General features: G+C 37.3%; 1 protein-coding gene across 6 annotated transcripts in view; it reads left to right on the plus strand.

Annotated features, from left to right (window-relative positions):
- Wac (WW domain containing adaptor with coiled-coil) overlaps positions 1-24,819 on the plus strand; it is a 76,803-nt gene that overhangs the window by 21,032 nt on the left and 30,952 nt on the right. For all 6 annotated transcript variants that reach the window (XM_005398110.2, XM_013521376.1, XM_013521377.1 and 3 more), the window contains one exon: positions 20,600-20,706. In XM_005398110.2, coding sequence (XP_005398167.1) covers positions 20,600-20,706 — 107 coding nt within the window. The remainder of the gene's footprint in view (positions 1-20,599; positions 20,707-24,819) is intronic.

A 24,819-nucleotide genomic window follows, 5' to 3' on the forward strand; every position in this document is an offset into this window, starting at 1 on the left:
TCAGGAACAGTGGAATGAGAACCTCTAAATAATAGGTGCTAGATATCTGCACATTCATCATACTCCCAAAAGTCACGTTGGTGATTCACATGAAAATTTCCCAACCACTGTTTGATGACTGATGAGTTATAATGGAATTGAGGAATCAAAAATTGAATCCCAGAATGATAAGTGATAAAATGTCTAGAATAGACATTTAAGTTAAAACGCTAAAAAATAATTAAATATATTTAAAACTACAGCTTGAATCTTTGATTAAGGACTCTTGGGCTCTTAAAGTCTGAAGAAGTACAGATTTAGTGTCTGTTGGGGTTTGTGTTCCATTACCCTCCCAGATACCCACGCCTGCCTGTGTTCAGTTCCTTATTTAAGTAAATGGGCATGTGTTTGCATATAACTTAGCCCATTCTCCCCTGTACTTCAAAACTAGATTACTTACCTAGTACAATTTAATGCCCTGTAAGTAGTTGTTACAAGGTATTGTTCTGAGAATAAGTGCAAGAAAAAGTCTGTGGGGATTTGCAGATTCAGTCTTTTCCCCCAAAATATTTCCGCTCCTTGATTAGTTGAATCGTTATTTATGGGACTCATGGTAACAGAGGGCCAGAAAGCAAGTATAACATGTTTTGAAACTGAATAGGGTCCATGTGGAGTTCCCAATAGTCAAGTCCTTTTTGTTAGCAACATCTTCTCACTTGGTACTTACATTAGAGAACCTTGGGAATTAATACCATTCATTCAAACCACAGAAACATGCATGGGCCAGTCAAAAAACAGTGTGTGTTTAAATAAGATTTATTATAGTAAAAGACATTGCCATTAATCTTCCTAAAAATACTTCCTCTTTCTTCATACATACTTATCCCATGAATTTATTCATTTTTCTGAAGCAGTTCTGGAAGTCCTCTTTTGTGAGTATGTTGCGAGATGTAATCAGAGATACAATGAACGCTGCTACTGCTGAGTGTCATCCAACTGTAAAACCTTGTAAAATACCACAGTGCCTCCTCATCTACTTGATTCACCAGATCTGAGATGGTGCGACTTCTGGCTCTTCCCCAGTCAAAAACCTCTTGAATCAGTTAAGGCCATCGAGACAGGTACCAACAGTGTAATTAAAGACATTAACCAGAGAGGACTTGCATGCAGAACTGCTTAAGAAAGTGAAAGAATGGCTGGGCGTGGTGGCACACTACTGTAATCCCAGCCCTCAGGAGGCTGAGGCAGGAGGATCATTGCAAATTCAAGACCAAAGTGAGCTCAGGGCCAGCCTGAACTGCATGGTGAGACCCTGTCTCAAAAAGAGGAAAGAAAAGGAAGAGAGGGAGGGAGGGAAGGAGGGAGGAAGGAAAGGAAGGAAGGAGTGATAGATGTGTTTGAAGGGAGGAAAAGTATTTTGAGGGAGATCAATTGCAGCATATCTTTTAACATAATACATTTTAAAGTCACAGCTTAAACAGGATATTGTAAAGACTTCAAAGCCCTGCTGCTTTGTTCTTTCTTGTGTGTATGTGTTATTGGAGACGGAGTCTCACTATGCAGTCCAGGCTAGTTGTGAATGCATTACTAAGCCTAGGCCATTCTTCTGCCTCAGCCTCCCCAGTGAAGGGATTACAGTCACGTATCACCCTCCCCTGCTAACCCCTGCTTTTTGAGAAATACTCCTTTTGGTGCCTTGGTTACATGAAACTTCCTCAGATGTTTGTCATAAAGATAATGAACTGTTTTACATTAGTACTCAGTTTCTGGTCTGAAGATGTATTAGGCTATTTTGTTTGGGTTAAGGAATGCTGTTTTCCCCCTGCTAGCAATCTTTTTGCTCATTAAAAATTTTACCACTTTAATCTTTCAATGTATTCTTTTTTTTTTTCTTTTAATGTATTCTAATCTTGCTGGATGTTACCCCAAATGTTAGACAGTGGTAGTTATGCAACTATGCATAATGATTACGTTCTTGAAAAGGCTGTTAAGTGAACACATTTTGGTGCAAGGGAGGGCTGGAAACCTTTTTGTTTGCTTTCTTCTTTGTAGTACTGTGAATTGAGCTGAAGGTTATGTGCATGCCAACCAAACAAACATTGTACCATAGAACTATATCCTATACCCTCACCCTACATTTTAGCTTTGTTATTAGAATAATTTTTTCTCCTTGCTTCAAAAACTAAGATTTACAGTAGTAACTGGTTTTTTTAAAGATATTTAATTGACAAAGATCACATATATTAAAGATTTTTAGTGTAATGATTTGATAAATTAACACACTTGTCACCTTTTCTGTGCTGTGCATTAGGTCTCCAGAGCTTGTTCACTATGTAACTGAAAGCTTAGATCCTTTGTCCAGTGTCCGGTATCTCTCCAACGCTGCTTCCAACTACCATTCTATTCTTGTTTCTGGATTCACCTTTAGATCCTGCATGTAAAGGAGATCATACAGTATTTGTTTTTCAGTCTCATTTCACTTAGCAAATGTCTTTTGGGTTCATCCATTCCACTGTTTATGACAGGACCTCTTTTTTTGAGAGAGGGTCTTGCTATGTAGTTCAGGCTGAACTTAACTATGTAGCCCAGACTGGCCTCAAACATGGGCAATCCTCCTGCCTCAGTATCCTGAATGCTGTGATTTACAGGCATGTGCCACCATGCCCACCAGGACCTCATTTTTTATGCCAAATGATATTCTGTATACATGACCCACATTATCTGTTTGGCCCTCTATGAACACTTTGTTGTTTCCATATCTTGGCTGTAGTGAATAATGTTGCAGTACACAGGGGGTGAGGTATAAAGGTAGTGAGTTAGGTTCCCTTATGTGGGATTACTGGATTGTATGGTTTGGGTGGGGGTTTTTTTGTTTTGTTTTGTTTGGAGACAGGGTTTCACTTTGTAGTTCAGGCTTGCCTTGAGTTCACTATGTTTCCCAGGCTAACTTTGAACTCGTGACGATCCTCCTGCCTCAGCCTCCCAAGTGCTGGGATTGCAGGCATGTGCCACCGTGCCTGGCTGTACAGTTTTACTTTTTGAGGAAGGTCCTTTTTTTTTTTCCCCTTGGTTGACTATTTCAGTTTACATTTCCACTACCAGATGAAGGGTTCCCCTTGAGACCCTAACCAACACCAGTCTCTTACCTTTGTGGTTTTGATTTGTAGTTCTCTAATGGTTAGTTATGCTCAGCATCTTTTCATATATACCTCCTCGCCATTTGTATTTTTCTCTTTTTTTTTTTTTTTTTTAGTATTATCTCCCCTCCCCACCCCGCACCCCGCACTCAAACTCAGGACCCTTAAGCATGCTAGACAAGCGCCCTGCAGCTGCACCATAGCACTACTGCTTTTTTCTTTCTGAGACAGGGTCTCACTATGCAGTTCAGGCTGATCTTGAACTCATTTTGTAGCCTACGCCGGTTTCAAACTCACAGTGATCCTTGTGCTCCTTGTGGGTCAGCCTTCCTTGTGCTGGGATTACAGGTATGCACTACCATGCCCGGCTGTATGTTTTCTTTGAAAAACATCTCTTCAGGTCCTTTGTCATTTGTTTATTCATTCATGTATTGTTAAGTTGATGAACTATATGTTTTGGATATTAATATGTTTTCAGATTGTATGGTTTAAAAATACTTTCTCCCATTTTGTAGGTTGCCTTTTCATTTTGTTTCCTGTGTTGCACAGAACCTTTGTTTTAATATAGTCTTCATTCATTTTTCTTTTGGTGTCAAAACCGTAATGCCATGATCCATGTCAGAAGATTATCTCTGTTTTTCTTTAACCTGTATTTTGGTTGTTTTATGTATGGTGCAAGACAAGAGTCCAATTTGTTTTCTCTAAATGGTTTATTGAAGAGTGTTTTCATTCCTGTCGTGTTCTTGATGCCCTTGTCTAAGATGTGTTGATCATAGTTATGGATTGTTGGGGTTTTTGGTTGGTTGGTTGGTTGGTTGGGTTTTGTTTGTTTGTTTGTTTGTTTGTTTTCCCCCAGTACCAAGAATCAAACTCATGACCTTGTGCTTGCCAGGCAGGCGCTGTGCCACTGAGCTAAATCCTCAGCCCCCAGGGTTGTTGTTTTTGATGCAATGTTTTATTCCATTGAATGTGTATATGTGTTTTAGTAATAGCATGATACTGTGTAGATTACCATAGCTTTGTAATATAGTTTAACGTCAACAGTGCAACACCTCCAGCTTCTTTTTTTCTCAGAATTATTGTTTGGCATCTTTTGTAGTTCTGTTAAAAGTTTAGAAGTTTTTCTCTCATCTGCTCACATTGCCGGGTTCTTGTAATGGAGATTGTGCTGCGGTCATTTCCCCATTGGCCAGGACTTACAGTTACAGTGACAGAGGGCTCCCTAACTATTCTTGCAGCTGTGCTTCACCTACTACCCATTCTTCTAATCTCTCCGTGCCCTTTCTCTGCCCCTAGTTTGCCTGCAGCACTTTCATTATTCTCTCGTGCCATCTACAGTGAGGATTGATCAAGTAAGGAAAATGCCCCAGGCTTATTTGGTGGGGGTGGCGGCGGGGGGAACTACATAGGAGGTACAGGTGCACCCTGTTATGTTCACTTAGCCCCTTTCCCAAATGCCTGGCTGTCCAGAACCCTTACCAGGTTTTTAAAATCAACTTAGGTACCCTGTATAATTAAACTATTAGGCATAATTTGATGTTTTCAACACCAATAAAAATCACATTGAGGCAGTGTAATAGTAGTATTATAAACTTACTAATGTTTCCTAGTGTCGTCATTAGCTATAAAAAGGATTTGAAGGGCTGGGAATATAGCTCAGCGGCATCACACCTGCTTGACAAGTGCAAGGTCATGAGTTTGATTCCAGTACAAAATGAAAAGGATGTGAAATTTTTAACCAACCAAAATCAGAAAGTAAAGGAATAGTTTCTAGTGGTCCATAAGTGAAATTTTCTTCTTTGGGTAGATTCTTTTTTTCCTCTTTCTCTGTGCTAGGAATGGAACCCAGGGCCTTTGGTGAAAGCTAGGCAAGTATTTTACCACTGACTTACATCCCTAGTTCTTCCTTAGGGGAAAAAAAAAATTTTTAAGGCGCTTATTTGAGCAGACAGCAATTTAAAGACCAGACCGCAGACTAGGGACTCCAGCAGAAGTGTCTGAGGGGTAAGGCAAAAGTAGAAGAAAGTCATTGATTTGCTAAAATTTGGCAGTTACCTTATTTGAACTATATGTAGAGGAAGGAAGTTCAGGACAATATACTTTGGTCCAGTTAGCCACCTGTGATCAGCTGAGCTTAAATTTAATTTTGCTTATGTGGGAAATTTAATTTTGCTTACATTAGAGCGGCCTCAGTCTGATGACCTCCTATATAATTTTAAGTTACTTATAGCAGTTTAGTAAAGTGTTAAAAATTTTATGCAATCATGATTTTGGTCACAAACCAAATTGAATGAGAACTGAATCAAATTTCTCCATAAGGTCAACACTGAACTTAAGATTCAGTTCTCGTCCAATTAATTTGTGACCAGACTCGTGGAAAAAATTGAGTTTGTGAACCAAGGTACCCTTACCCACTGTACAGAATGTTGTAAAAGAGTAAGAGGTAAGTGCTGCCTTGTAGAAAAATTAAGCTGAATAAGGAAAACAGGATATGCTTGGGAAGTAAGAGTTGCTATTGTTCAGGAAGGAGGAAGTTAAGCAGGGGATATAGAGATGAGGGAAGTGTGTTCTGGGCAGAGAAGGTAAACTTAGTGGAGTCCTTGGGTAAGAGTATGGTTTTTTGTTTTGTTTTGTTTTTGAGACCGGGTCTCACTATGTAGTTCAGACTGGCCTTGAACTCACAATGCAGCCAGGACTTGGATTAGGGTGATAATTATTAGGTAAAGGATAATAGCCCCATAAAAGAACACAGTGCGGCCTGAGTTTAGGGTTTTAGGCCCCATCTCCTGGTATAACTCCAAAGGAGAGTCCCAAGTTCAATTTATTGAACTGGGCTTTTATGGATCAGGAAAAGGGCAGGGGGCCTAGTGGGGTGGACTTAGGTGGGGTGACATGAAGTGGGATGAGTGTGAGACTGGGGGTTGTGGGGATGGCTCAGTACATGACCGCAGCATCGGGTGCTCTGACTTAGCAGGTGGGATTATGTGTCGTTCTTAGTAGAGTAGGTATTGTTCCCTGGGCTCAGGTGGCTTGAAATCACCCATTCCAGGAACTGGGCAGATGGAGGGTGGACAGACAGGAGTCAGATCTATCAATAACAATAGAAGTGGAAGTACTCAGTAGAAGATTCTGGATGTATTTTGAAAGAATCAGTTGATGGAGATGTAAGAGTGACTCCAAGATTTTTCTTTAGGCCAAGTTGTTGTAAGCTGGAATTGTCATTTACTGGAATGAAAAATACAAAACAAAAGGTTTGAAGTATGAGGTTAGTTTGAGGATGGTTTTTTGGGGGATTGTCTTACATCTGAGATTCTGATTGAGAACCAAGTGGAGATAGTGAGTAGACAGTTGAGTAATAGTCTAGAGTTTAATGCAGAGATTTGGGCTGGAGTCATTAACATATAGATGGATTTTAAAGCAATGAAAGTAGCCCTAACAATAATATGTAAATGAGTGGGTGTGACCAGAGACAAGTAGGAAATTTTTCTACACCTACTGTATACCGAGAAAAAGTGAGGGCTAAGGATTAATCGTTGTGACTGTGTTTGGAAACTAGGGATATGAGAAGAGGCTAGCAAAGGAGTCAGCAGAGTAGGCCGAGAAACTAGAGAATGTCTCCTGGAAGCCAACTGAAGAAAAAGAGCTGTTGAGAATGCTTGAGTGCTCGCTTATGTCTGAGTCTGTCACAGCATTGTTGGCCTTGGTGAGAGCAGAATCTGGGCTGGGGAATGAAGAGTGATTGAGTAAGTGGAGTTTTAGAGTTTAGAACGTAAAGCCAGTGAATTACAAACTCATGACTGGAATTTTGCTATGATATAAAATAGAGAATAAGACAGTGGTTAATAGAGTTATATTGTTGAGAGGCTTAGTATACAAGTTAAGGGGCTCTTGAGGATAAATAATGTCATGGTTTATAATTTTTTAATTTGAACATTAGGGAAATACTTTCAGGAGATAGCAAAATTTAACGTTGACAATATTTAGGCACTTCATTTTATATTTTATTTGAAGAGGTTAAATAATTACATTTGATTGTCTTACAACCAAGTATCAGATACTACATAAAGACTAGTACATCGATACCGGTGTAGTACAGAGATAGAACAGCCACAGGTTAAGGATTCCAGACTGCTAGTTAGGTCTTCTGCTTAGTAACTAACTTGGACTCTTTTAAAAATTCTTTTCAGGGGGCTGGGGATTTAGCTCAGTGGCAAAGCGCCTGCCTGCAGGCAAGCGCAAGTTTGGTTCCCGGTACCAGAGAAAAAACAACAACAACAAAAAAATTCTTTTCAGCAATCCCAGGTTTGAGGCCAGCCTAAACTACATAAAGTGACGCTGTCTCCCCCTAAAAAAGAAAAAAAATTTTTCTGTATTTTGAACTGTAAAACAAATTTTTCACTCCTTTTAAAGATTTGCTTTAGGAATAAAGAAAACAATGTTTTCAAAAATTGTACTTCTAGCATGTGGAAGTTGACCCAAAATGTTACATCATGGTCAGAAAGTTTACATCCTGTTTTTCCGGTTAATGAATAAAAGAAATGTCTTACTTGGTTGTATACACAAAGACCTACAGTATACATAGTACTACAGTATATTACTCTTTTCACCTTTGCTGTGTTCAAGTACTTTAATTCTTTTCATTACAAAGTACCTAATAATTTTGTCTATCCTTAATTTGTGCTTTATACCCAAACCTGGTGATTCTGTTCAAGCAAGTAATTTAGTGAGGTTTCTTTTTTTGGGGGGGGAGGTTTCTCCGGTACCAGGAACCGAACTCACGACCTTGCACTTGCCAGGCAGGTGCTTTTGCCACTGAGCTAAATCCCCAGCCCCAATTTAGTGAGATTTAAAAGCTGAAATATGACCATGCTTATTGGCTAGACAAAATCCTTTCTTAGCTAATAATTTCTGTGTATTTTAAAGAGAAAAACAACAACAATGAAGACAAAAAATACCCACAGAAGCAATAAAAAAAACAAAATGGTAGGAATTAACAATGGTTGCTACACTACATACTGTTACCCTCAGTGAAGTTGCTCAGTCCACCAGAGGTAAGAATGCAAGATTGATCAATCAGAGACAGTAACAAGTAATAAAAAAATGGAAATAATACAAAGCTTCACCATACAAGATGGTAGGAATTCAGCAATGGTTCTTATATTGCATATTGTTTTCAAATTAGTTGTACTGATTACCAGATAGAAGCAAACAAAATTGATCAAGAAAAAAAAAATTTAAGCGTTAACTGTTCCTTTCAATAAACCACAGACATCAGCAATACACCTATTCCAGCTACCCTTGTATATACATATAAATTTTGTTTTTCATTTTAAAGAGAAAAAAAAATAACAAAAACAAGTACATATTTTCCCTTGATCATTTTGTGGCAAGCCTTAAAGCAATTTGTCTACCAAGAACAATTGATTTTTCTAGAAATAATAATGAAGATTAAATATGCAATCGTAATTATAGAGATTAGTAACTAAAATAATCAATAGGAATTCCCTTTATAGGAGTAACGTTTTATTAATTGCTACTAGACCTTTTGTCACCAAAAGCTCTACTATTTGGTTTCTGCTCTGAACACTTCGAATTCTAGGACTTGATAGTGAAAATAGTTTTAAAAGAAAGTAAGTTACTAAATTTACCAAAGATGAGAATGGAGAGATGATGCATTCTGATCATCATTAATAATACTGTTTAAAACTCTGTCATTTTCTCCTTTTCTCTAACAATTAAGAATACGATTGGTGATGCCAGTGTTCCACCTTTCCATGCTTGTATTCCATTTGATCAGTAGACTAAGAGCTGTGGCTAGACAGTGCAGTGTAGTGACATGGGCTGAAGCCTGTGTAACAGATTCTTCATTCTATTCAGGGTAACTGTTAGCAGCTTTGTAATCATTTCTCAGTTTTGTTCTCACAAAGCAAATGGTGGGCATCCATGTTTACAGTTTATCTTCCTGTAGTGTACTTGGCTTGACAAAGACAAGCAGGCTTCTCTATTGAGACATATTCTTAGTTTTCATAGACTTATTTAATCGTTTTTTGTACAGCAAGGTGCTCTAAGTAACATTCTATAAAATATATTTAATAGAAATTTGAGTTTGATGTTCATGGACATGAATACATGTATTTTTTTAATAAATAAATATTGTGTAGCTCTATGGCATTGCTTCTATAGCCAAAGTATAAAGATTTCTGCAACACTGACATGTAAAGACTACAGTTTATTCTGACACTGTATGTTATTAAAATAGGATGATTTGCATTTTGTAAAATTATCCTGCACATCAAGCTGCATGCCTTAAAGCCGAAACCCTAGGATTGTGTTCATGGTAGAACAGTTTATCTGTTCAGACAGTGAAGCAAGGTTTATAGCACTTCTTTAACTACCTTTGGAAGTACTGTACAATGTTAGAATAATTTATTTTGCCTTACAGGAGTTTGTCATGTATTGACTTTAATACTGTATTTTGGTAGCAAATTTTTTGTTAAAAAAAATTTTTAAAAACATACATAAAACAGCATAAAAAGCAATAAAAATGACACAGAATTTCAAAACAAGGTGATGAGACATTAACTGTGGTTGTTATATTACATAATGTTATCTTCAAAGTGGTTGCTCAGATAACCAGATACAGGCATGCAAGATTGATCAAACAATTACACATTAACTGTTCCTTTCAGTAAACCAATAGAAACTAGTAGTATAGTTATCTTAGCTATTTTGTGTGTATATATATGTGTGTGTATATATATATTTTTTCTTTTAGCTAATAATTATTTTTTAAAATGTTAAAATTTAACTTCTGTTTTGTACTAATCAATTAGATTTGGGGACTTCACAATGTCTTTTTGGTTGTTGTTGAGGCAGGGTCTCCTATGTAGTGCAGGCTGGCCTTGAACTGGCTTATGTAGCCTAGGCTGGCCTTGAACTCAGTGATCCTCCTGCTTCAGCCTCCAGGAGTGCTAGGATTACAGGTGTGCACCACCACATCTGACTTTACAGTGTAAAGTATCTTTAGTTAATGTAAAGTGTCTTTAACATTTTTTGTAAAACATTAAAGTAAAGACCTCTGAAATGGCATCAAATCCAGAAGTAAAAAGAAATTTAGGAGTAAGAACAGCTGGTGCAAGCCAGGTGTGGTGGTGTAAACATGTAATCCCAGCATTTAGGAGGCTGAGGCAGGAGGATTGTTGGAAGTTCAAGACCACCCTGAGCTACAAAGTGGGCCCAGGGCCAGCCTAAACTGCACCTTGTCTCACAAAGACCAAAAAAACAGTTGGTGGGAAGTTTATTGACTGGTGCATTTTGTAGCTAGAAGGCAAGATGGACTTTTTTTTTTTTAAACTAAGAATCAAACTCAGAACCTTACACTTGCCAGACAGGTGCTATGGCACTGAATTGTGTCCCTGGCCCGGCAAGATGAATATTTTGAGAACATTTTGGTGCTGACTGAAGTCATAGAGATGGAAAGAAGCCCTAGAAGTTGGGCCAATTAGTAGTAATGATTAAGTGTTAATTAGTAGAGATTAAGCAAGTGTTAGCAAGAGTAGTGAGGAGCAATGACAAAAGAGCACCCACAACAAGAATGTGTGTAGTGAGCAGTGACAGAACAAAAATCACACCACCTGTACTTGTTAACAAGCAGGAGAATAGAAGAAGCAGTCACACTTAGGTTTAAATTTTAGTTGTCATTCTCTGGTTAACATTTTTCTTCAAAAACTCAGTTAACTTAGACTTGTCAGCAATTATGGAAAATAATGAGGAGAGGTCTAGTAAACATGTTTATCTAGTTTGCCGCAGTGGTTGCATCTTACATAACCGTAGTATTTTATCCAGCCAAGAAACTGACCCTTTCCAGCTTTTGCTAGTTTAAATAGATTATATATCCCAGGATATGTATTTGGTTCCATGCAGTTGCATTACATAAGTTGATGTGACCATTTCCAGTCAAAAGTCTCCTGTCCTGTATTAATTTTATTTCACAGCTCTGCCATAGCCTTTAGCCTTCCCTATCTGTTCATCTGTTCTCAGTCTTTATAATTTTGTCCTTTTAAGAACATTATAAATTGAATCACACAGTATTAACTTTTTAAAATTGACTCTTTTCACGTACATAATTTGAGAACTATTCATGCCCATAATGTATTAACAGTGTACTTGGGATTGGATGTGGATGTGGTAGAGAGCATGCTTCATACGGCCGGGGCTCAGCCTCAGTCCCCAGCATTCCCTTCACACAAAAAGAAATGCATTCTTGTTTTAATGATGAGTAGTATTCTGGGCTTTAGCTGTGTTACAGTTTAACCATATGTGTGGATTGTTTTTTATTTTTTTCTTTCTAATCACATTCTTCAGTAGGACATTACAGAAATACATGAACTTCTTTTAAGAGAGGGTGTTTAATTAGCAGATGCTAATAGTGTTTTTAGTGTGTGTAGCCAATGGAGAGTGCCAGTAAGTGTACCATGTTTGTTTTTCATTTTGCTTCAAGAATAATGTAAGTGACTCTTCTTAGATAATACATACTTTTAATACTTGGTTAGTACGTACTTTGAGTGGAATGTGGTGGTACAAATTTGTAATTCCAGCCCTTTGGGAGATGGAGGCAGAAGGATTTCAAGTTCAAGTCCTGCCTAGACAACTTAGTAAGACACTGTCTCTATAAAAAGAAAAAAAGGCTGAGATACAGCTTAGCAGTAGTGTGCCTTTGGGTTTTATCCCTAGTTCCCCACCCCCACCCCCATACAGAGATTTAAATAGGCTGTCTTCTTACTCAGGCAGTTCTCTGCTTTTTACCCTCTACCCCTAAAAAAAGATCACTTTAAATGGGACAGGTGACCCCTTTCTCTCACCTCTTCTGCCTGCCATAAATCTGTAAAATATGTAGACTTGACAGGAATTGGAATTTAGTTCTTTCCATGTAACTTATTATAGATTTAATTTTCTCTCTTCCCTTTGCCAGTGCCAGTTGAGTTGTGGCTATTCTCTTGGGGCATATGATTACATTTCCCTTTTTGGTTCTTGTAAAAAGTTTACTTTGATAAATGCTGTAGAGGGCAGCTATAGGAACATGATGTCATACTGTCATCTTTTTCAAAGTATTTTTTAGTGTAACCTTTTATTGTTAACGTCGTGTGTGTGTGTGTAAAGTATATTTTGCCTTTTTTTTTTTGGTACTGGAAATCAAACTCAGGACCTTGCGCTTGCCAGGCAGGCGCTTTTGTCACTCAGCTATATATCCCTGGCCCTAAATGTGTATACATTAATAAGAAAATATAAAAGTACTCTTGTTTGAAAGAGTAAAACCTTATAACAAAGTAATTACAGGATAAAAGTAGAAAATAAACAAAAGGACAAGCCGGGCGTGGTGGTGCATGCCTTTTATCCCAGCAGTTGGGAGGGTGAGGCAGGAGGATCCTTTTGAGTTCAAGGCCAGCCTGAACGGGGTAGTGAGACCCTGTCTCAAAAAGACTAAATAAACAAACAAAACTTTCTTCTCAGTTTTCAATCTCAGCTGTGCGGTGGTTTATTTGTTTTTCATTTGAGTCATTGAACTGATGGCTTTTTTAAGTCAATTTAGGAAACAGTTTTTTAAATTTTGTATGATTCTTTCACTGTTTGATACATTTTCTTATGTGTTGAATATTCCAGCAACCGGAAAAATGGTAGAGAACGTAAATATCCCTCTGACTGTTAACACTTCTTGCGTAATGTCTCATATACATGCACGTACCTGGGGAGTATAATGTTACTGAAACTGATGAATGAAGATCATTCTTCATAAGTAGACAAGTCGTCTTACACATGTAGGAAAAAAGCATTCTTGTTGCAGGTTTTATCATTTTCTTTTTAAGGAACTATTTATCTGTTCCTAGAGTTAATCTTTAATGCTTTGTTAAAAATCAGTCCTCTTTTTCGGGGGCATTGTTCATGGCTGGCAAGTCCTCTACCACTGAGCTACATTCCCAGTTTGGTTCTTCATATGCTTTTAGTTTGACAATTGGGTGCCTTTATGATTGAATCTTTGGAACAGATAACACGTTATAAGAATTACTTGGAAGTTTGAAACACTTCCTTGATAAACAGACATAAACTAATACCTGGCTAGAGCTATGGTTGGATAAGGAGCGTGGAGGGAAATGGCAAGATGGGGTCTGAAGGAAGAGTGGAGCCATAATGTCCAAAGCATATTGTAATGAAATTGTTGTGTAGACTAACCATCACCAGCAGATGTCTGTTACGGAGTCCCTGAACTTAGGTTTTTATTAACTATCTTGAGTGGTAATATTTGCATTTATGACTTAATGTGTACAAAATCATTGTGGACCGTGTCCTTTCTATTGGACAGTTTTCACATTTGAGATCACGTAGTTAGACACAAGGTGTTTGATTGAGGCATACAAGCAGTAATGAAAATGTCTTCGAACTTTGCTGTAATATGTTGTTACCTTATTCTTAATACTTTTGGGAAACACTTATTCCAGTTTACGTTACATATAAGAGAAGCTAGAGTAATTTTTTATTAGTAAGAAGTGATACATTTTCAGTGGGTCTTGGCAGCTACTTCGTGTGTCCTAAGGCTTTTATATTTTGCACCACCATGCCCTATTATGTGTTGCAAACACACACGCACACAGGATAGGATGGGCTTTTGCCCACCTACCCCATGTTAAAAATATTTTAACATGGTAGCTTTAAAAATTGGGGTATAATTCACCGTATATTATTACCTCCCAAAAGAAGTACTCATTTGTTGCCCCATTCCTCCTTTCTTAGTTCCCCTATTAGTCACTACCATTTTCCCCTTCCACTCCCAGCTCCCCAGTTACAGATGTATTTTGTTTCTATAGGTATTTCTTTATCTGTGTATTTCATCTAAATTGATTATATGTTACGTAGTCTTTTGTAATTGGCTTCTTGCACTTAGCATAGTGAATTCAAGGTTCATCCCTGTTCTACTCTGGTTAAAGTTTCCCTATCTCAGTAATTCTCAGAGCCTATAAAGTACAATTAAGTTTTATTACAAGATAATGCCACATTCATTGAATTCTGAGTTTATATAGCCATGTAACATTTTCTAGTCAAAGCATCTTACAGGATTTAATTTTAAGGAAAGTTAGGAGTTTGGGGCCATGTATAAACAAAGAAATTCAGAGCCATATGCAAAATACAGTTTCTGTTAACAGTTTTATTGATGTGTAGTTTGAATACCATACAACTCATCTTCTTAAAGTGTATAAAACATTGATTTTTATTATCTTCATATTTATGTAGCAATCACCAAGTCAGTTTTTCAGCATTTTTCCTCATTTTTAAAAAGAAACTATTTAGTGATCAGTCTCCGTCTACTCTTTGTCTCCAGGTCACTGATTTACTTGGTTTCTCTAGAGATTTGACAGTTCTGGATGTTTCATATAAATGGAATTATAGTATGTGGCATGAGTGGATTATTTCATAGTATGTGGCCTGAGCATATGATCTTCAGGATTCATTTATGTTCTAGTACATTCCTTTTCCTTTTTTTCTTTTTTTTTTTTTTTTTTGTTTTTTTCCGGTACCGGGAACCGAACTCACGACCTTGCGCTTGCCAGGCAGGCGCTTTTTGCCGCTGAGCTAAATCCCCAGCCCCAACATTCCTTTTCATACAGATACAAAATATTTTACAGTATTTATCCTACAAGTGTTAAGAGTAGGGGAGACATGGATAATTCCAAAGGAAGTAATGTTATATGTAGTTTTCATAAACTTGTTTCACTGTGCTAAAAATACTTAACATAAGGTATGGCAGCACTTTCTGTTACTGTTTTTCTGAGACAGGGTCTCACTGTGTAGTTCAGGTTGGTCTTGGACTCACTGTATAGCCCAGGCTGGTCTTGAACTTGTAGCAGTCCTCCTGCCTCAGCCTCCCAAATGCGAGTGTTGCCATTGTGAGCATGTGCTGCCATACCCAGTGGCAGTACTGTTTTTAGAACAAGCTTTACTAGTAAAATTGAAAATATTATATGTCATTTATCTTTGCCACTTTAGTGTTTGATCCTAACTCTTATTAACAAAGGGATCTGCTTGACAGCATTTTGGGACAGGTATTTTATAGCGTTACTGTGAATGGTGAGGTTTTTTTCCAGGTTGTAAACTTAAGTTCCAAACCTTATGGTTTGCATAGCGGTTGTATTCCTGGAAAATTCATTGTAATAGCTGGGTGTGGTGGCTGGTACAATGCCTGTAATCCTGGCACTTCAGGATGTTGAGACAGAAGAATTGCAAGTTCAAGTCTTGCCTGAGCAATTGAGGGAATTCGTGAGACCCTTTCATTACTTGTATACGTGTATCTGTTCCTATTTGTAGTAAGTACCAAGACTTACAACTAAGACGATCTGTTAGGGAGTTGTCGTGTTCTGAATAAGGTCACAGGTGCCATAAGATTTTGTTTCTGAGTAGAGAGAACAATAGTTCCACTTTCCAAAAAAATGAGAGGTTGAGAGGGGAACATAGCTCAGTGCAAAGGCCCTGTGTTCAATTCCCAGTACTAGAAAAAAATGCCAAAATTCAGTCTAATGTCTTAAAGCAGACTTGGCTTCTAGGCTTATCTGATTATGAACCTTTTTTTTTTTTTTTGGCAGGGGACCTATTTTTTTTCAAACTTGTTACAAGTTTGAAAAGCTCCTTATATGTCCCAGCCTTGCTTGATGTTACAGAATTGTGTATCCTTCTTCTGCTCACCCCCTAATATCCAGTATCTTTGGTGAATGTCCTATGCACAGTAAACATCCCTAGCTCCTTCCATTAAATGTAAATGGGCTTCTTTATTTGGTGCAGTGCAGTTGAACAAGCTATGTATGTAAAAATTTTAGTACCAACATCTGAAATAAATTTTAATTATATATGCCATTAATCAAGTATATCTAAGAATATTTTATCATATCAATATGAAAATGTTAACGTGATACTTTGCATTCTTTTTGTACTCTTTGGATCCAGTGTGAAATTTACACATACATCTAATCTCAATTCATGAGTCTGGTTCCGAGTGTTGAGTAGCTATGTATGGGGGCTACAGTTGTCATGAAATAGAGTTCAGATCTAACATTCTGCAATAGCTAATTATCACAAGCAAGCCCATTGTTGACCCTACTAATCCATTTTCCCCTCCTCCAAGAAACTCTCTAGTTAGCTACAGTTTTTGTTTTTCACCAATTGCAGGATGTTGTACATATAAATTGAAGTTGTGTAGGTTGGTTCATGTGGGAAAATTTTTTCCTAGGGAAGGAGGATGAAAACAACTTGCAAGTTTGAAAAGCTCCTTATATTTCCCAGCCTTGCTTAGTGTTAAGAGAATTGTGTATCCCTCTTCTGCTTCCCCCCGCCCCCCAATATTCGAGTTCTCTTTTCTAGACAGGTGGACATTGTAATTAATGATGGTTTCTTGCTTGGTTATGTTTGTCTTGCTGTACTTTGTTGGCCCATTTCTCAGAATTCTCCCAGGACCATCTCTTTCTCAGACTGTAGGTTATATCGTGCTCACTGTTCAGTCTGGCTTCTGAAGTTTTAGGATGAAAACTGGGGATTATACAACTTTTTGAATGTTGACAGTTTAGTCCAAAAAAGTCAGTTTGGTTGTAGTTCATTGACTTCTTAACATTGTCTAGTCTAGGAGTTAGCACACTAACCTCCTAACTTACTCTTTTCTTTCTTTTTCTTTTTTTTTTTTTCTCTTTTCTTTCTGATTTCTTACCCTACCTCCCCTTCCCCTTCCTCTTCCCCTTCCTCTTCTCCTTCCCTGAGGTAGGTTCTCTGTAGTGCAGGCTGGCCTTGAACTTGCTTATGTAACGCTGGCTGGCCTCAATCTGAGCAATGCTCCTGCCTAGCCTCCTGAGTGCTAGGATTATAGGCATATGCCACCATGCCTTGCTGTGTCACATCAGTTTTAAAAGTTGCATGGAGTAACAAGTTCAAATAAAGTACTCCCCAAAATGCCTCGTCTGCTATTTATAAGTGATAGCTTTTTTTTTTTTAAATTTTTGGTTTTTTGGTTTTTCTCCGGTACTGGGAACCGAACTCACGACCTTGCGCTTGCCAGGCAGGCGCTTTTGCCGCTGAGCTAAATCCCCAGCCCTATAAGTGATAGCTTTTATTGTAAGAAAATTAACTTTGTTTAGATTATTGTTGCGATGTTATTTGAGACGTTTGTCTGCCGTCCGTTTGTTTTTTAAGAGCATCTTTCTGGATGGAATCTCAAGACTTCTTTACCATACTGTACTTTGGATAAGACTTGTCTTAGTTGGACTTGAAGTTTAAAAATGTCAGTTTATTCTTAGACTACTGCTAAAAATATATTAATTCTCTCCCTTTTTTATGGGTTTCTATTAAGTAGTCTAGATTAATTTCTCCCATAGGAGGAGCAATCCAATCCCTATCCAGAAGCTACTATCTCTGAAAGTGAGTTCCCTTCTTAATAGCTGATTTATTTTTCTCTTTAAACTCTTAGGCTAGTGTTCCTTGGTGCTTATAGTTTTTGATTGTTATGGCCAGCACTCTGAAAACCCACAGGCTAGACCTAAACCCTGGTATCTTCTCATTCTGGTGGAAGATTTATCATTTCTTCATAGGTGAGAAGTTACTGGCTGGAATGCCTTCCAATATTTCCCATTTTCTGCTATAAAATACCTTCTGTTCACAGAGTACCTGTCAAGTCTTAACAGATCTTTAATTTGTCCCTCTTATTTCAGAGATTTAATCTGGACCATTTTGTCCAAGAATGTATGTAAATAAATGTCAGAGTAGGGCATCTAGCCAAATGTTGTTTTGTTTGTTTTTTAGCCAAATGTTTCTTTAATGAATAACTTGCCATTTTGCCATTAATAGTGTGGCCTTTCCCACATTACTATTTTATGAGACATTATTTCATAGGAATTTCCATGGAAATACCAACTCTGAGTAGTACATACGGAGTCTGCCCAAAAATGTATGTTATCAGGAAGAGAAAAACTCATATAAATGTTTTAATACTGAATTTATTGAGACATCATGAGATTAATACAAGTTACCTTTGGCTTGTACAGTTGCAAAAGGTGCTCAAAGTGATGGCCATTAGCTTACAGACATTTATTAGTATGATGAACTGCTGAAATGTGTATACTTTTTTTGGTGGACTCTATATAATATAATCTAGTAGTCCATACTGGTTTATGGGGGGGCAGTTGAGTTATGTCTGAGAAATGGAAGTCTTAGCGTAGGTAAAAGATTTTCTGAAAACGGTGAAGTAAATTTTCTTTGTTCTGGTGAGTGTTTAGGGGTCCTAACACCATTCCTGGGTTCAGTGATTGTCTCTTGAGACTCACAGAATCCAGTCTTATTCATTGTAGTGGCCATGACTTCCAGTAAAAAGGTATAGAGCAGATTCAGCAGAGGAAAAAATGGGACACAGAGGAGTAATCCAGGTGCAAGCTTTCAAAGGTCTTCTCACGATAGCCTGGGATTAAAGAATGCCCATTAGGGTCAGGGATATAGCTCAGTGGCCTGCCCGGCAAGCACAAGGTCATGAGTTCTGTTCCCAGTACCAAAAGCAAAAAGAATGCCCTTTATTCGTCCAACAGCAAATTATGGAAACTCAAGAAACGCTACCTACCAGGGGAAGCTCAAGGCTGTGTTTACATTGGATTTGGCTAATTTTATAGGTGTGTGCACTGTTTAGCACATATGAGAAGTTTAGGTTCTTGGTTAAAAAAGCAAGTGTTCAGCATAAGGTATGTTATATAAGCAATTCTTACCAGTTGTGGGAATTCTGAAAACCCAAGGGTTGACTGTGCAAAAAAGCCTTAATGAAGATAGTCTCAGGCTTGTTGTGATAACTTGTCTGCACACTAAACTTGTTTTATGTGTTTGTTCTTTAGCTACTTACTGAAAGATTTATTGTGGACAGTATTTTTAAAGGGGGCTTTAGGGGTTTTTATATAGATAGAACAGAGCAAAATAAGTAGATGAAGAAACCACTAGACCTTTCCAGCAAAGAGATGCTTGGGAAATTTCTCTGTTGTACCACATACATTGCCCTTAAGTAAACACTGTATGTACTTAAGTAGATCCCCTTTTTTTGTGTGGGATATAAGTAGTTCAGGGGGCTGTTTGAGATTGCTTATTACTTCCTGTATAAAACAATCTTTTTCAAGGGTTAAATCTTCACTATTGCCATTTCTCTTAATCTGTAATTTCACTTAATCTGTAAGCTGCTACCTTGAAAATGTTATTACTTGAAAAATAATGAACACTTGCCCTTGAATGCAAGACTTCTAAACCCACATATAGGTGCTCCGTTTCTTCTGAATTCTAGTTTTGCATAGATCTCCTATTTCTGCTTGGATGTATGACCTTATAATCATCATCATCTGTCTGAGCTTTCCTTTTACCCACTTAGCTTTTCCTGTTGATTGAAATAGTTAATACTCATTTCTGTCTTACCCACTATTATTCTGACTGATTTCATGGCCTACTGGGCCATTTAAAATTTGTCTCACTTTGTTGTTCATTTTGGTTAGCCCCAAAGCACTGCCATTTGTTTTTTGTAAAGCACTGCCAGTTGCACTATGTTAAGTTGTTACTAAAAACCTCCCTAAGTATATAGAGTGAAACTGAAACACTGATGTGTTGAATCTCTTTGAGTTCTTGCAGGTTTGGATTTTTATCCATTGGCCTTTCCTGAATCAACTGAGAAACACCTATTCCTGATGGTCTTTGAGTTGTAGATTTTTGAGACCACTCAAGAGTTACTCTTGGGCCGGGGATATAGCTCAGTGGCATAAGCGCCTGCCTGGCAGATGCAAGGTCCTGAGTTCGATTCCCACTACCAAAAAAAGAGAGAGAGTTACTCTTAAGCAATTTTTAGGTGGAATTGATACTGTTAGAAGACAGGCCATTTTTTTCCATCTTGAAGTTGATTCTCTTCTTTAAACATCTTAACTTTTTGAAAACTTGATGATACTTCATTTGAAATTGTCATGACTATTTAAAAGCAACTTGGGAGAATTATTTAAGAAATTTAATGTGGAAACATTGGTGGTAATAGTGACTCTTTTTTTAGGTTTTTTATTGTTTTTTAGGGTTTTTTTTTTTTTTTTTATGATACTTGGAATCAAACTCAGAACCTTGAGCTTGCCAGGCAAGCACTGTGCCTCTGAGTTATCTCCCCGGCCCTTTTTTTAGTTTTGTATCAGTTGAATTTTTGTGCCTTTTTCTCTGTGTACATGGCAGTTTTTGTCAATAAAACTTAAACCCAAAAACTACAGATGTCTAGAAACGATACAGATTTTCCATTGTTTTTTTAAACCACATGTATAAGGTCATAAATACTAAACTATGAATTATATATATATTCTTTATGCTCAGGTAAAACTTGATCTAAATATCTACAGTGATCACATAGTATGATTAAAAGCCAGATGAAATGCAACTATAATTCACTTTGTTCTTTATTTTTCAAGGGACCAGTTACTCTCCACAAGAAAATTCACACAACCACAGTGCTCTTCATAGTTCAAATTCACATTCTTCTAATCCAAGCAATAATCCAAGCAAAACTTCAGATGCAGTAAGTATTTAAACATGCCAAATTTTTTCAGAAAAATTATTGGAAAAAATAATCCCACAGCAAATCTTAGATCTGATGTCTTTGAAAATGTTTTAATTGGGCCGGGGATATAGCTCAGTGGTGCAACGCCAACCTGGCAAGCTAAGGTCCTGAGTTCAATTCCCAGTACCCCCCCAACAAAAAGTTTTAATCAAAGCTGTCTTTAATATGTTTGATAGTTCATTAGCACTCTTGTGCAAAGTAAAATTTTAACTTGTGATATGAGTTCTTTTTTTAAACTTCAACACTTCTTTAAGACTTAAGATTACTTTCTTTGCATAACACATAACCTAGCATATGTTCATTATTTATTGTGTACGCTATACTCTTACCAGAATCTATAGACAAAAAGGTCTTCAGGAGCATTAAGCCCAGTGAGGGGTTGTAAGTATTTTCAAAAGTTTACATTAATGAAGAAATTGTAACTGATTTTGAATTTTTAGTGTCACAAGTTCAAATAAAATTTTTACTATATTCATTTGGCAGAAGATAAATAAGATTTCAAGGTACCAGACTATGTGAACTTGCAGAGATACAAAACTAAGATAATGTAGCCCATCTTAAAGGAAGTTTCAGACCTGTAGCGAAGACAAAAAAGCAAACATCCCAGTATATATTAAAAGTTGCATTGGGAACACTCAAGACAGGAACTCTTAGCATAGATTAGGAAGATATTAAAGTATAAGTAATACTTCCCAAAAGGTTGAATATAAATTAGCTAGCTCAGGACTTTGTATTGCAAACAGAGGAATATTTAGATGTGTATGAAATAATGTAAGGTGTTTGGTAAGCTGCAAGGATATTAATTGTGTGGGAAAAGCCATTTTGGTTACAAAGATAAGTGGGGGCAAGGTCATAAGAAGCTGTATACCTGATAAAGGTGTACAAATTACGTAGAAAGTCAGTGAAGAGCTATTGAAGGATATCATTGGTATAGTAACAAATTTATAATTTTAAAAATTATCTTTGGCTGGGGATATAGCTCAGCAGCACAGCACCTGCCTGGCAAGTGCAAAAAAATCATCTCAGCTAATAGAACTGTGGAGAATCGTTATGGGAAAGAAACAAGAATTAGAAGGAAGACCATCAAAATTGTAGGATAACAATCCAGCACATTTCTCCTTGAATATTTGGATGAGTATCATACTTTAATTGGCATTGGAAGACTTTCAGGGCTTACTACTTTTTGCCCTTTGTTGAACAGAGATAATGCATTGCCAGAAAATTGGAACATTAAGGATAATAATTGGGTAAATAGATTCTAAAGTAGTTTTAAAAAATTGTATTAAGGTCCAATTAGAAAAACAGAAATGCTAGAATTTAATACATGGATTGATTAAGCAGATACTTCAGTAATGAGGACTGAAAAAACAAAGAACCCTAAGGTAACTTACAGCAGTCTTCCCTTAGGGCCATGGAATAGTAGGAAGAAGTTGAGATTACCAGAACTTCATAGCTCAGATGAGTACCACAGAGCTGGTGGTTGTACTTCTGAGGGATCTGAAGCTAGTTGTAGGGGCAGGGATAGTAGGGTAGGGGAGAGCTGAAAACGGGAACCAGCTGGCTAAATAAAATATGTGTATTTCTCAGTGCTAGCATCACAGAGTAAAAGAAGGGTGGGATTGAGGCTGTGAGACAGCAGCTTTATAAACCCTTACAGGTGCCACTGGTGATTACACTACAGGATTTGTGATGAGTTGTTTCTCTTCATCTGTGTGCTGGGATTTTTAGAACAAGTCTCCCTCTTTTCCTAGAAAGTGATCCAAGCAACACTAACCTTAAAGATCCATTCAGAGCAAATTTTTACTTAGATTATCCAGAAATACATTGATTTAGTGAAAACATAGAGATGCCAGGGAATTTCATTGGCAGTGAAGACTGAAGAACATTACCAGAATGAGTTGAATGCTATGTGTTTGCAAGGTCAGGATTTTCCCTTCCTTTGGACATCAACTATAATTTTTTTTTTTTTTTTTTTTTTTTTTTTTTGATCTTCAGTAGGGCCCACGCTAATCTAGCCAGGATAGCCACTTCCCCTCCCAGGTTGGGGGAGTCTGGCTCCACAAACATTAGCATGCTAATGACAGTCACCTGCTGGCCCTAGGGAAGTTGTGACTTGCTCCAGCTTCCTTAAGCACAGTGGAAATACTGAAAACGACCTATTTGCTTGCCTCCATACATTCTTTCCCTCAGCAAACATTGATTGTGCACGTCCTGGGCTCTGTACTGGGCCCAGGAGATCTCACAAGGACACATTAAATAGGACATCAACTATAATTTATAATTCCCAGTTGCGGTAGGTTTTTCCGTTATAGTGTACTCATTATGGCAAGGGTAGTATTCACAAACAGGAAATTTAATCCTAACTGAGAAATTAGCTTGTGATTTTTTTTTTGTGGGTTTTCAGCTTTGTGTTTTAATATCACTTGGTGGGGAAAAGGTGGCTACCTCCATGGAGTGCTTCCCTAGCATGCTGGAAGCCCTGGTTTTGATCCCCAGCACCATACTCCCAGTCATATCTTAACAGAAGTTTTTGAGGAACTAGTAAATAATATAAAATGAATTTTCATTTTGTTTTTATAATTAAAGACTATAAGTAGGATTTATACTAGGTAACGCAAGTTTAACACCCTTTTTTTGGGAGACAGTGTCTCGCTACCTTAGGTAGTTCAGGCTACCTTGAACTCACTTTGTAGCCCAGGTTGGCCTTGAACTCAGCAGTCCTGCTTTAGCCTCCCAAATGCTGGGATTACAGGCATTCGGCACCGAGCCCAGCTCACATCATTTTTTTATAATTAGGTTTTATTGGTGCATTTTAGATATAATGATCACATTCATCATAATTTGTACCTGTGCCATGATATAACTTAATTCTTTTCTTTCTCATTCCATAACCCGCCTTGCAACCCCTCCTCCTCTCCCCATTTACAAAAGTACTGTTGCCATTTTTCCTTCTTTACTCACTTTCTTTACTTTTCCCTTTTTTTCCTTTTACCTTCCCCTCTCCTTTATACCCCTCTCCATTTGAACATTTTCTTCCTTTTTCCCAATACCTAATGTGTATTTTGGTCCTTATTTACACTCTCAGTTTCTCATACTGGAGAACAGTGCGGTATTTACACATGTATGTCTGATTTATTTCACTTGAGAGTATGGTCTCAGGGTGCATCCATTTACCTGGGAATGTCCCAGGCTTATAGTTAACACATCATTTTTAACCTAGACTATGCAGTATCTTCAATTTTTTTTTTTTCCCCTCTGAAGTTTTCAGCTTTAAATCTGTCTTGGAAAAAGCACTAACAGTATTACTTAGTTTTCTACTTAGACTTTTCATAATGGTTGAAAGTGAAGGAAAATTTATTTTTGTATAAGTTTAGTTATTGACATGTAGCTCCTTGCTAAGTTGTATCACGGACATTTATTGTATATCATACAGCATGGCTCATGGTAAATCTTTAGGAAAAGCTTATTCAGTGTACCTTTCCGATTTAAAAAAATCACAATAGGACTTACAGACATGGTAGTTTTGAATTAGTCATGGATATTTGATTTTTTTTTTGTTAAGAAAAAAAAAGGCTCTGGATTTCTTAGGGAGAAAATTTTCCTATTTAAAAACACTGTGATTATGATTTTTCCCTTCTAAATATATCATTCCAATTTTAAGTTGTTGGAAAGCTTTAAATTCAGTTGTACATGGTGTATTCATATTCTTATCCATCTTGTAAACAGTTGTCTTCTGTATATTTTATAGTTTGAGTCCTGAATCTCCTGTTTGCATCCAGTCTTTCTGGAAGTAGTACTTTCATTAAATAAAAAAAGCAAGATTTATCAGAGAATTCTTGATCACAAAAAATGCCATCTTTGGTATTTAATTAAGTGTTATTTGTTAATTCATTGTAGTTTTAGAAAAGTGATGGTACAGCTTAGGAGAGTAGAAAGGGGGATACTTTTCTGAGGAACAGAATAGCATTTTCGTAAGAGACCCAGAAGACATGTTGAATTCAAGGAGAGATGAGATACATGCCTTGGTAACTAACTTCTGTTAGGTGTGTTCTAGAGCATTCATTCTCATAC

Source organism: Chinchilla lanigera, unplaced genomic scaffold (assembly GCF_000276665.1).
Source record: "Chinchilla lanigera isolate Chin_1 unplaced genomic scaffold, ChiLan1.0 scaffold00061, whole genome shotgun sequence".
NCBI lineage: Eukaryota > Metazoa > Chordata > Mammalia > Rodentia > Chinchillidae > Chinchilla > Chinchilla lanigera.